The 13,642-nt window shown below is 36.2% G+C and overlaps 1 protein-coding gene across 4 annotated transcripts in view; it reads right to left on the bottom strand.

Moving 5' to 3' along the window:
- LOC101975928 (protein argonaute-3) overlaps positions 1-13,642 on the bottom strand; it is a 121,011-nt gene that overhangs the window by 15,497 nt on the left and 91,872 nt on the right. For all 4 annotated transcript variants that reach the window (XM_078025915.1, XM_078025916.1, XM_021735531.3 and 1 more), the window contains 2 exons: positions 9,801-9,902; positions 294-493 (listed from right to left, as the gene is read on the bottom strand). In XM_078025915.1, the coding sequence (XP_077882041.1) occupies positions 294-493; positions 9,801-9,902 (302 nt within the window). The remainder of the gene's footprint in view (positions 1-293; positions 494-9,800; positions 9,903-13,642) is intronic.

Here is a 13,642-nt window from a genome sequence, read left to right as displayed (position 1 = left end):
TTTTATTATTACCAATAATATCTCCCTTGGATTAACACGGTAAATCGACTAAATCACTGTGTAGACAGCATATTTCAATATAAAATCTTATCTTGGGCAATCAATTGGATTATCACTTTTCACATGGCTCACTGATTCTTCTCTGATGGCTTATGGAACTTCAATTCTAAATGGCAGTACCTTATTATAAACAGAGATACTTATACATGGAAGTACTAAAAGACATTTCCTAAGTAAATCAGACCACATTTGGATTTGGGTTAGAATGTATATTTACTATGGTTTTATGTTACCTGTCATGTTCTTTGTCCACAAGATGATATCTGGCTCTGAATGCTACCAGGTGAGCATAATACGCTGGTGCAGGTATAGAAACAGATCGTGTACAGCGTACATAAGTGTGGCAGAGCTGGTAAGTTAGCAGCTGAAGTTCATCTGCAGTAAAGCAGTTATCATCCCATAAAACATGGTAGTGTGAAGGACGGCTGGTACCCTTTGAAGAAGACAAAGGTATATTTTGTTGATTTCTAACCTTTTAAATAAATCTTCAGCAGAGACTATGTTATATAAAAATGATTGGCACATTAATTAGTTAAATGTATTATAATTTAATAATCAACTAAAAATTTTAGTTGATTTTGGATATATACTGAAAAGGAGTGAAAGCAAGGACTCAAATGGATGTTTGTATATCTATGTTCATAGTACATTATACACAATAACCAAAAAGGGGAAGCTACTCAAGTGTCCATCAGTGGAGAAATGGGTAAATAAAATATATTACATAGATACAACATAACATTATTTAACTTGAAAAAGGAAGAAAATTCAATACATAATACAACATGGATAGACTTGAAGACATGTTCAATGAAATAAACCAGTCATAAAAACAGAAATATTGTATGATTCATTTATATGTGGTACCTAAATTAGTAAAATTAATAGATAGTAGAATGCTGGTTGCTGAAAGCTAGGGGGAAGAAAAAATGAGGGATTTAGTAGTGTAATGTGACAGAGAAAGTGAAAACTTTCTGCAGATATATGATGATGATAATGGTTATCCAACAATGTGAATATACATAATGCCAGAGAACTGTAGGCTTACAAATGGCCAAAATGGTAATTCTAAGTTTAGGTCCATTTTTTTTTTTTTTTTTTTTTGTTACTGAGGATTGAACTCATGGGCACTCAACCACTGAGGCATATCCCCAGCACTTTTTCCTATTTTATTTAGAGACAGGGTCTTACTGAATTGCTTAGTGCCTTGCTAAGTTGCTGAGGCTGGCTTTGAACTCATGATCCTCTGGCCTCGGCCTCCCTTGCAGCTGGAATTACAGGTATGGCTAAGTTTAGGTACATTTTAACATTCACACACACACAAACCATTTAGTTGAGCTCCTGTGTTCCAGTTACTATGTATTCAAAGAAAAACAAGTCAACAAAGTAAACAATTTCTTTTTTTTTGGGAAAACATTACTTATTAGAGTAGGAGATAGAGTATAAACAATTATAAAACAACTAATAAATGGTTATGGTACTACTGGTCATATGTAGTCCTTTATAGGAATACCAAAGAAAGTAAATATAGGGGTAAACATGGGGATGCTTCACTAGATGGGAATGTGTGAGATTTGACACTCCCCGCCCCCCACCCCCAGCTTTTTTTAAGCAGTTAGGGAGAGGAGACATGGAAGAATAAGCAGCCTTTAAAAAAGCTGGGCATGGTGGTACATGTCTATAATCATAGCTACTCAGGAGGGTGAGGCAGTAGGATTTTGAATTCAAGGCCAGTCTCAGCAATTTAGTGAGACTCTGTCTCGAAATAAAAAAAAAAAAAAGTGTTGGAGCCCACTGGCTTCAATCCCCAATACTGGAGGGGAAAAAAGTACAAGGGGCATAACATTTCATGGCATATTTATAGAATAGCTAATAGACTAGTATGAGCAGAGCACAGGGGATAAGGGGAAAAAGATGAAGTTTCAAATTTAGAATCCAGCTGAAAGACAAGCTAAGGAATTTGGAATTTCACCAATGAGTGGCAGGGAAAGTACTGCAGTTAGGAGAGTTTTTAGGTATAATGAGATGGGCTTGTTTTTCTTTTTAAAATAACAATAACAATAATATGGAGGAAGGATTAGAAATAAGAAGAGGCTGAAAGCACAGCGAGCAGACAGAATGCTGTTGTATTAGTTCTGGTGTGAGACGATGAAGGTATAAAATATGGAAATGGTGTTGGCCATGGGGCAAAAGAGAAAAGCTAGACCACATTTCAACAAAAATATGTGAGTACCATTTGTTATACAATATGCAAGATTTTTGGGGGGGATAAAATTCAAAAATTAACAAATCCTACTTCCTTCAAATGATATGCTTATAATATATATCATATATTCATATATTCAATATTTACTGAACACTATCTGCCACATCCTGTAGCAGGTAGTGAGCATACAGTAATGAATGAGACACACATTAAAGTGATGAGAGACATATAATCATAAATTAAACCATCAGAAATTGGTCTATAAAGAGAATAAAATGTAGGCTGGTATGAAAGACTATCTGAAGGAACTTTAGACTAGGTGATCAGGGAATATTGTCTCTGAGGAAACATAAAAGTGAGCTTTGAATGATTAAGGAGGGCTTGTGAGATCGAGAGAAGAGCATTTTAGGTATATGGAAAAGGAAGGGCAAAGCTTTAGCTACAGTACATGGAAGTCATTCAGTTCTCTCCCATCCCCATTCTAGTCCCAAATACCATTCATTTTTTGCATGGATTATGGTCACTGACTTCTAACTAATGTTCCCAATACTTACTAGTACTTCAGTAAGAGTAATTAAAAAATAACAACAATAATTTTAAAAACCTAACTATGCTAATTTTCTGTTTTTAATGCAATTGGGGAATAGAATCCAAATCCTTATGTTGTAGTTGCTTTTTTGTCACTATGACTAAAAGACCTGACAAGAAGGAAGGAAGGAAGGAAGTTTATTTGGGGCTCACAGTTTCAGAGGTCTCAGATGACCGACTCCATTGCTCTGGGTCCAAAGTGAGGCAGAACATCATGCCAGAAGGGCAGGGTGGAGGAAAGCAGCTCAGAACATGGCCACCAGGAAGCAGAGAGAGCTCTGCTCACCAGGGACAACAGTTATTGCCCAGTTAATTCATTAGTGGATCAATGCACAGATTAGACTAAGGCTCCCATAACCCAATCATATTGTCTCTAAACTTCCTTGAATTGTCACACATGAGCTTTTGGGGGATACCCCATGTCTAAATCATAACACCTTATTTTTGTCCAACAGAGCCTATACAGTCCAGCCCAGCCTACCTCTGACCTACTCACATGCAACAATAGTAGTAGTGTCCTTTTTGCTTCCTTCAACAGATAACTGTGTCCACCAAAAGGGCCTGTATATGTGCCTCTGATGGGAATTCTTCCCCCTGTTCTTGGCTTGGGTAACTCCTATTCATTCCTCATGATTTTACCTTAAATGTCATTCCTAGGGAAACCTTATGTCATTTCTCAAACTGAATCACATCCCCACTAAAATCTTTCTTCCTATTCTTCACTTTTTCTGTTTTGCATTTATTCCAATTTGTAAATTCATATTTGTGAGATTCATCAATTAATACATCCCCTAAACTAAAAGAGGAAGGAATGGGGTTTATTTGTTCACCTATTATACCCAGTATCAACACCTATTTCAGGATATATGCAATAAATAACTATTGCTTGAAAAGCCTCTGCCTTTGGGACTTTATAGACTGGAGGGGTGTAGGTGACAAAAACATGGTTACAATGTTATGTAATAAGTCTGACAAAGAGGTAGGCTAGGGTACTGAAACAGTGCAGAGGAGGCACATGTGTCTGGGGGAAGCAGTCAAGAAGGCTTCTGAGAGGAGTTGATGAAATATTTAGATAAGTCTTACAGCACAAGTAGGAATAAGTTAGGGAAGAACATGGGCAAGACATGGTTATGAGAACTAGCTAGAATCATTTCAGAATGGCTGCAATTATGTTATGTATGTGTATTTGTGTATAAAAGAGAGAAGAAACCAGTTAGTTAGAGAGGAAGAAAAAAGAGAAAGAAGGAAGATAAGAGGAAAGAGTGATAGAGACTGAGGGTATAGAAGTGAACAGAGAAGAATACATCAGGAATCGAGTCTTCATGTTGCCCTGAGATGAGATTTCACCTTCAATGCATAAAGATCACTGGTATAGGAAGCCTGTTATCTACATTGTAATTAATCTGATGGAGAAGATGAGGGCATTTAGGATCACTTTGAAACTGTACATGAAAGTAATAATAGGAAATGAAACTAAGCAGGGGAGCTAAGGATAGGGGCTGGGGTTGTGGCTCAGTGGCAGGGTGCTTGCCTCACACATATGAGGCACTGGGTTCAGTCCTCAGCACCACATAAAAATAAATAAATAAAATAAAGATACTGTGTTCATCTATAACTAAAAAGAAAATTTAAAAAAAAAAGGTTAGGGCTTGAGAGAAGATACATTCTACAAGGATTTAGTGATTGATTAGAATAGGGTTGGTGTGTAAACTTACTAAACTTCAAGGTCTAAAAATGAGAAAAGTTGTATTTGTAAGAAGTGATTTCAAAGTCATAAATCCATTAAAGACTAAATTTTATAGGATAGATGGAAGCTGGGTGTAGTGGGGCATGTCTGTAATACTAGTTACTCAGGAGGCTGAGGCAGCATTGCAGCTTGGGCACTTAGGAGGACCCTGTCTCTAAATAAAAACATAGAGCTCTTACCCAGCATGTGCAAAGCCCTGAGTTTAACTGTCGTGTCTCTCTCTCTCTCTCTCTCTCTCTCTCTCTCTCTCTCACACACACACACACACACACACAGAAAGAAAGAAAGAAATAAAGAAAAGAGAAAAGAGAGCAGAGATGCAGAAGCAATGTTGATTGCTAATCTAAAGGAGTTGGGGCATATTATCACTTATGGAGCCAAAAAAAGACAATGTTGCCCTTGAGGGTTCTCAGCTCCATGGTGGCTACAAAATGAAGAAAGAACCAGAATGGATTACAGAAAGGCTTGTGCTACCTCACTGCAATTAATGTGTTGAAAGTCAATAATATCAGATGTGTTAGAGCCCTAGAAGGAATAGGGGAAAATGGTATCTGAGCCAGGTCATGATTTCCACTTCTCACAACTGTTGGGACTGGGCTCCAGCCTGTGCTGGATAGGTAGACACTGGAAGAGAGAAACCAAGCTTTGTGTTTTGTTTAATTTTTTAAATTTATTTTTATGTGGTGCTGAGGATCAAACCAAGTGCCTCACATGTGCTAGGCAAGCACTCTACCACTGAGCCACAATCCTAGCACCCTACCCCCTTTTTTTAAAAAATTTTAGGTTTTTGTGGTATTAGGGGTTGAACCCAGGGCCTCATGAATACCAGGCAAGCACTCTACGACTGAGCTACATCCCCAGCACCTAAATTTAAGTTTTAAAAACAAATTGAAATTTTACCTCAAAGGAAACTGGGGACAGAGGGAGTAGGATGGAACTTATCTGTAAACACTAATGATATTAATAACTGAAAGTGTTAATAAGTAAAGAAATTTGGCTAAAATGTCATTAAAGGATCTGTTACTCACTGGTGAAGTTAAAAAGAGTGATTAGGAAAATGTGATTCTTATATGGACAGAAATGTTTGGGATTTTAATTTTACCTAGTAAAAACCAAGACTGGTTTTTTTTTTTTTTTTTTTGTGTGTGTGTGTGTGTGTGTGTGAGATTTAATGGTAGACACTTTAAGTTTCAGTTAGATCATTTTAAGTCTTTTTTTCTTTTCAGAAAATCTTTTTATTGATTTGTTCGCTTTTCCTAGTAGAACAAAATCTTTGTCTACCATTAAATATAAGTAGGTCTAACATTAAATCTTAGTAGAACATAATCTATGTCTACCATTAAATCTCACAAAGTTGCCACAGCTGGCCACACATTTGCAAGCCTCCTGCCTCAGCCTCTAGGTATGCACCAACAAGTGTGGCCAAGATTATTATTTTTTTTTTTTGATCTCAGATTAGTTTGAAAATAGTAATAAAGCTGGGAAGATATACAAAGAACAGTGTTTAGTCCCTGTGAACTAGAAAAGAAGTTTCAAATTAGTGTTCCAAAGGAAAAATATTCCCTAAAGTTTCTGGTTAAATATACTGGAGAAATTCCTGTCTTGAAGATTCATAATGACCATGTAAATATCAATGGTCTCTAAAAGTTTTGGAATAAAAAAAAAAACTTGTCAAGCCAGTATTTCTAAAAGGTATATGAGCAGAGAATTTTCTTCCCTCATCTATGATATTTTTTAAAAACCTATAACAGAGCTAGGCACAGTGGTGTATGTACATCTGTAATTCCAGTGGCTCCAGTGGCTGAGATAAGAGGATAGCGAGTTCAAAGCCAGCTTCAGCAATGGCAAGGCACTAAGCAACCCAGTTGAGACCCTGTCTCTAAATAAAATACAAAAATAGGCCTGGACATGTGGCTCAGTGGTTGAGTGCTCCTGAGTTTAATCCCCAGTATCAAAAAAGAAAAAAAAAAAAAAGAAATAAAAGTAGTTAATATAAAGTCAAACATTAGGCTAAAATATGTATTCTAGAGACAAAAGTTTTATCCCTAGAAGGTATTAATTTTTTGCTTATTGACTGTTACCACCCAGCCTGAAAGTATACAAGATTACATAAAGAGGAGGAGATATAAGAACATGGATAAACTGAGCTCAGTGGCACACACCTGTAATCCCAGTTACTTCAGAAGTTGAGCAGGAGGCTCACTAGTGTAAAGTCATCCAGGGCTAAGTACATAGCAAGACCTTGTGTCCAAATAAAATTTTAAAAAGGGCTGGGGCTATTCCTCAGTGGTAAAGTGCTTGCCTAGTATGCATGAGGCCCAGGATTTAATCTTCAAGTACCATAAAAAAAAAAAAAAGAACACAGGTAAATGAGTAGGACAATAATTTAAAGCCTGGAGTCTGAAATAGGTTAATATATAGGACATATAAGGCTGTGAGATACAGCTGCACAGTAAGGTACATCTTAAAATTTCTTTCTCTCTTTCTTTTTTTTTTTTTTAAATCATTCTTACTATCTGAAAGCAAAGCCCCACCTCCCCAACAAACTCTCATTTTAAAACAAATACCATTATTTATTTATTTATTCATTCATTCTTCTGTGGTGCTGAGGATTGAATCCAATGCCTCACACATGCTACGCAAGGGCTCTACCACTGAGCTACAACTGTAGCCCCACGTCTTGAAATTTCCATTTAATAAATGGGAAGAAACTAAAAATAGTTTTGGGCTATGTTTGCTCAAATATCCTGGTAATGTGGGTTTACTCTCTGCTGTTAAGTTTGAGAAGCAGTGAATTAAAGATTATGTTCTACTAAGAAAAGTGAACAAATTAATGAAAAGATTTTCTGAAGAGAAAAAAAGACTTAAAATGATCTAACTGAAACTTAAAGTATCTACCATTAAACTTTCTTACATGCTCAATATCTACCAAAGAATTTTTTCTATGAAATATGATCATCAAAAAGAGGCATATGTCAATGGAACAATCAGGTACTTTAAAATTTGTTTTAAGTTTTTAGGTTAAACTAAGAGCCTACTTTAGGGAAGGTCACTCTATCAAAATAATTATCTTTTTTTATACAATGAAAACTACAGAACCCTAAAGAGAGAAGTAGAAGAAGATCTTAGAAGATGGAAAAATATACCCTGTTCATGGATAGGCAGAACTAACATTATCAAAATGGCAATATTACCAAAAGTTCTCTATAGGTTTAATGCAATGCCAATCAAAATCCCAACGGCATTTCTTGTAGAAATAGATAAGGCAATCATGAAATTCATATGGAAAAATAAAAGACCCAGAATAGCAAAAGCAATTCTAAGCAGGAAGTGTGAATCAGGCGGTATAGCGATACCAGATTTCAAACTATATTACAGAGCAATAGTGACAAAAACAGCATGGTACTGGTACCAAAACAGGCAGGTGGACCAATGGTATAGAATAGAGGACACAGAGACTAATCCACAAAGTTACAACTATCTTATATTTGATAAAGGGGCTAAAAGCATGCAATGGAGGAAGGATAGCATCTTCAACAAATGGTGTTGGGAAAACTGGAAATCCATATGCAACAAAATGAAACTGAATCCCTTCCTCTCGCCATGCACAAAAGTTAACTCTAAATGGATCAAGGAGCTTGATATCAAATCAGAGACTCTGCGTCTGATAGAAGAAAAAGTTGGCTCCGATCTACATATTGTGGGGTCGGGCTCCAAATTCCTTAATAGGACACCCATAGCACAAGAGTTAATAACAAGAATCAACAAATGGGACTTACTTAAACTAAAAAGTTTTTTCTCAGCAAGAGAAACAATAAGAGAGGTAAATAGGGAGCCTACATCCTGGGAACAAATTTTTACTCCTCACACTTCAGATAGAGCCCTAATATCCAGAGTATACAAAGAACTCAAAAAATTAGACAATAACAACCCAATCAACAAATGGGCCAAGGATCTGAACAGACACTTCTCAGAGGAGGATATACAATCAATCAACAAGTACATGAAAAAATGCTCACCATCTCTAGCAGTCAGAGAAATGCAAATCAAAACCACCCTAAGATACCATCTCACTCCAGTAAGATTGGCAGCCACTATGAAGTCAAACAACAACAAGTGCTGGCGAGGATGTGGAGAAAAGGGTACTCTTGTACATTGCTGGTGGGACTGCAAATTGGTGCGGCCAATTTGGAAAGCAGTTTGGAGATTCCTGGGAAAGCTGGGAATGGAACCACCATTTGACCCTGCTATTGCCCTTCTCGGACTATTCCCTGAAGACCTTAAAAGAGCATGCTACAGGGATGCTGCCATATCGATGTTCACAGCAGCACAATTCACAATAGTTAGACTGTGGAACCAACCCAGATGCCCTTCAACAGATGAATGGATAAAAAAAAAATGTGGCATCTATACACAATGGAGTACTATGCAGCAATAAAAAATGACAAAATCATAGAATTTGCAGGGAAATGGATGGCACTAGAGCAGATTATGCTTAGTGAAGCTAGTCAATCCCTAAAAAACAAATACCAAATGTCTTCTTTGATATAATGAGAGCAACTATGAACAGAGCAGGGAGGAAGAGCAGGAAGAAAAGACTAACATTAAACAGAGACATGAGATGGGAGGGAAAGGGAGAGAAAAGGGAAATTGCATGGAAATGAAGGGAGACCCTCATTGCCATACAAGATTTCATATAAGAGGTTGTGAGGGGAATGGGAAAATAAACAAGGAGAGTAATGAATTACAGTAGATGGGGTAGAGAGAGAAGATGGGAGGGGAGGGGAGGGGGGATAGTAGGGGATAGGAAAGGTAGCAGAATACAACAATTACTAATTGGGCATTATGTAAAATTGTGGATGTGTAACCGACGTGATTCTGCAATCTGCATTTGGGGTAAAATTGGGAGTTCATAACCCACTTCAATCTAATGTATGAAATATGATATGTCAAGAGCTTTGTAATGTTGTGAACAACCAATAAAAAAAAATTATTTTCTGGTATTTTCACAAAAGTAAGTCTCAAAGTAAGAGAAAGGAAGAAATTTATTTACTGAAAGTTCCATCTAATTTCATGTGGAAACAAATTCAAATACAGAGTATTTCTTTCTCTTTTTGCTAAGATATAAGAAATAAGAAATATATATAAGAATTGAAGTTTTGAATTAGATCATTTTACCCAAGGTATATGTAGGCTTACCTGTATTCCAGCATGGCTACAGAGGTAAAAATCAAACTCATACGGATGTGTAATGTCTGTATCAACGGTCGTTCCAGCTGGGATATTGCCACTTCTTCCGACCTAGATTTTTTTGTCAAAGTTCAAACAAAGGTAAAAAATGTATTTAAAAGCACCTTTAAAAATGAGTGTGTGTACACATATATACATATATGCTGATTTCATGTTTCACTACTTTCAGCTTGAAATATTATTTAAGCAGTCATAGGGCAGACCTTATATGTGGTTCCTAGTTGTTTTTTTTCTCCAGGACTGGGGATGGAACCCAGTGCCTTGAGCATGCTAGGTGCACATTCTACCACTAAGCTACATTCCCCTCAGTTTCTATTCTTAAATGTTATTAAAAGTAAGTGCTGATAAACAACAAAGAGTTACATAGTCTATTACTACTTACCTGGGAGTTGATTCCAACAGGGATGGAAGACATTTTTAAAAAATATTTAAGTTAACTTTTAGTGCTCCAATTTATGGTACCTGTACACAGTGGGTACTCTTTTTAAAAAAAGTATTTATTTTTTAGTTTTAGTGGACACAATATCTTTATTTTGTTTTTATATGGCGCTGAAAATCGAACCCAGTGCCTCACGCATGCTAGGCGAGCATGCTACCACTTGAGCCACATCTCCAGCCCCCTACAGTGGGTACTCTTAAGCACGTAATTTACCTAAGCATTTTCCTTGGAGAACACTAAATATTTAGAGGAAAACATACTAACAATAACATCAACAATAGTCACCAATTGTTAACCATGTATTTATCAGGTACTTTATTTATTTTATTTATTTATCTATTTATTTATTTAAATTTATTTTTCAATTTTTGGTGAACACAACATCTTTTATTTTTTTTTATTTTTATGTGGTGCTGAGGGTCGAACCCAGCGCCCCGTGCATGCCAGGTGAGCGCGTTACCGCTTGAGCCACATCCCCAGCCCATTTTTAGGTACTTTAAATACATTATTTCTAAAACCTGATGCAAGTTAAGTGTTTTACCATTTGGAGAAACTAAGGGTCATGGATATAAAATAATGCCCAAGAGCATATAATAAAGAGCCAAATTGGAATTAAAACATGAAAGGACTGCAAAGGCCCAATTAAAATATGTAAAGACTGCAAAGGCCCAATTTTCAAAATTTCATACTATCAGTTTTCTTACATACTAATATTTTCTTACAGAAGGGATACCATCATTTTCTCTAAGTGGTTTTGATGTGACTAAAATTTTTCAAAATTCCTGATAATGAAAAGCTCTTAATAAAACATTTTAAATGCATGTTATATCCACTTAAATCTCCTTATCTTCAACACATTTAAAATTATTAACTATAAGTCTAGGATTACATGGCTAGGAAATCAGAAACTACTCTACTGACTCAGATATTATTTCTGCAATGTGAAGGACTGTTATCAGGTGGTGGCTTGAATTACTGCTGTATGATCAACCAGTTAGTCTTTATCAAGCATAAAAGAAAGAAAACAGTTTTAATCTACTCAATTATGCCTAATACTGAAAAAAAATTAACTCTAGCTGGCTGGGATAGGACATTCCTATAATCCCAGCTACTTGGGAGGCTGAGGCAGGAGGATGGTTGTTCAAGGCCAGCCTCAGCAACTTAGTGAGACCCTATCTCAACATTTATAAAAAAGGGCTGGTAATGTAGCTCAGTGGTAGAGCATCCTTGGGTTCAATCCCCAGTACTGGGAAGAAAACAACCATAACAACACAAACCTAAAAAACAACAAAACCCAAAATTAAATCTAATAAATTAGCTACACATAATATATAAAAAGTGGTACTCTATTTAGAGAGAAAGCAGAATGTCTGGTTTATATCATTTTTCTATCAGTTTCTAGATGATCTAGGGCATGGTATTTTACTTTTCTGTACCTATTTCCTAAACTGTAATTAACTCTCAGCTGTTACTAGTAGTATTATTTAGAGCAAAGAAAAGCAAACAAATGAATGGCATGACTAAACATCAGATATTCATAAACATTCAATTTAATTTAAATTTCTAGGTATAGAAACATACTTAACAAAGGTCTTTAACAACTTGGAGGCCCTAATAAAACTATTACTACTGCTATTAGAGACGTGGTATATAGTACAGTGGTTAAGAGTACTCTGGAGCCAGAACAGTGGTGCATACCTGTAATACCAGCAGCTAAGGCAGGAGGATTATAAGTTCAAAGCCAGCCTCAGCAAAAGTGAGGCGCTAAGCAACTCAGTGAGACCCTGTCTCTAAATAAATACAAAATAGGGTTGGGGATGTGGTTCAGTGGTTGAGTGCCCCTGAGTTCAATCCCTGGTACGCCCCCCCCACCAAAAAAAAAAAGAGTACTCTGTAACCAGATTGCCTTGATTTAAGTGCGACCTCTACCAATTACTGGCTTTATAACTGTGGGAAATTATTTAACTTCTTTCTATGTGTCATAGTTTTCTCTTATACAAGATGAGGGATGATAGTTATTATCTTCTAGTGTTTGTTAGGATTAAATCAGTTAAATTTATTAATAATATTTAGGCTAGGGATATAGCTCAGTGGTAGGATAGTTGCCTAACATGTGCAAGGCCCTGGGTTTGATCCCCAGCACTACAATCAATCAATCAACAAATCAGAATGAATGAAAAGGCTTAAAACAATGACTGTTATTGCTATTATTATTTCTTCTTCTCTCTTACTACCACCATCACTACCACTGTACAGCTAGCTAACACTTCACTGAGTACTCAGTATATGCCAAATGCTGTTCTAAGTGCATTTTATTTAATCTTCTCAACAACCAATAAAAGATAAAAATTAATATTATTCAATCTTTCGGGAAAGAAAACAGGCATAAAAGTGTTGAGCACTTTTCCAAAATACACAATTGTTATACATATACAAGACAAGATATTTCTCTTAGTTTTTTCTATTGAATTCCTTTTCCAAAGGTACAATGATATTTGCCCCCTCAAATTTCTCTTGCTTCAATGTTTGAGGATGGGAGAAGATGGGATAAGGGCAGCAAGATTGCTATTTGCCTACACTGCATATAGATAAGAAGACACATTTCCCTGGGTGTGTACACTTTCCTTTCCTTCTAATTATAAAAATACATATCACACTTTATGAAATACAGAAGATTATCCTGTGAACTTTAAAGGAAACATTGTTCAAAAGTTAGTTAATATTAATTTTTACTTCTTAAAAAAGCTAATTTTTACAAGTTATTTTAAAAAGAAAGGGCTTGGGATGTATAGCTCAATGACAGAGCACTTGCCTAGCATGCAAGTGGCCCTGGTTTGATCCCCAGCACCAAAAGAAAAATAAAAGAAGATGGTACATGCCTATAATCACAGATATTCAGGAGGTTGAAGCATGAGAATTTCAAGTTCAATACCAGCATGTGCAATTTAAGCCATACAAAAAGGCTGGGGATGAGTGCTGTGGATGTGGGCAGAATGCTCTGCCTAGCATATGCAAGGTCCTAGGTTCAATCCTTAGTACTGCAAAATTAACAGATAAATAAATATACCTATTTTTTCTAAAAGTTTCTTCATAACAACAAAGTAAAATGATATTTCAAACATTTGAAATTACTAGAAATTCTAGAAAGTTAAGTAATAATTAACCTATTTTGATATTTCTTTATTCAAAATTTAATGGCTGAACCCCACTACTGGCAGAAGGCTCTATTAAATAAGTGCTTTACAACATTATGACAGATTACCCTTTGTGGGGCTGAGGTTGTAGCTCAGTGGTAGAGCGTTTGCCTAGCATGTGTGAGGTACTGGGTTAGATCCTCAGTACCACATTAAAA

Source organism: Ictidomys tridecemlineatus, chromosome 11, assembly GCF_052094955.1.
Source record: "Ictidomys tridecemlineatus isolate mIctTri1 chromosome 11, mIctTri1.hap1, whole genome shotgun sequence".
NCBI lineage: Eukaryota > Metazoa > Chordata > Mammalia > Rodentia > Sciuridae > Ictidomys > Ictidomys tridecemlineatus.
The sequence above is the reverse complement of the archived record's forward strand: the minus strand, read 5'-3'. Positions and strand labels throughout refer to the sequence as shown.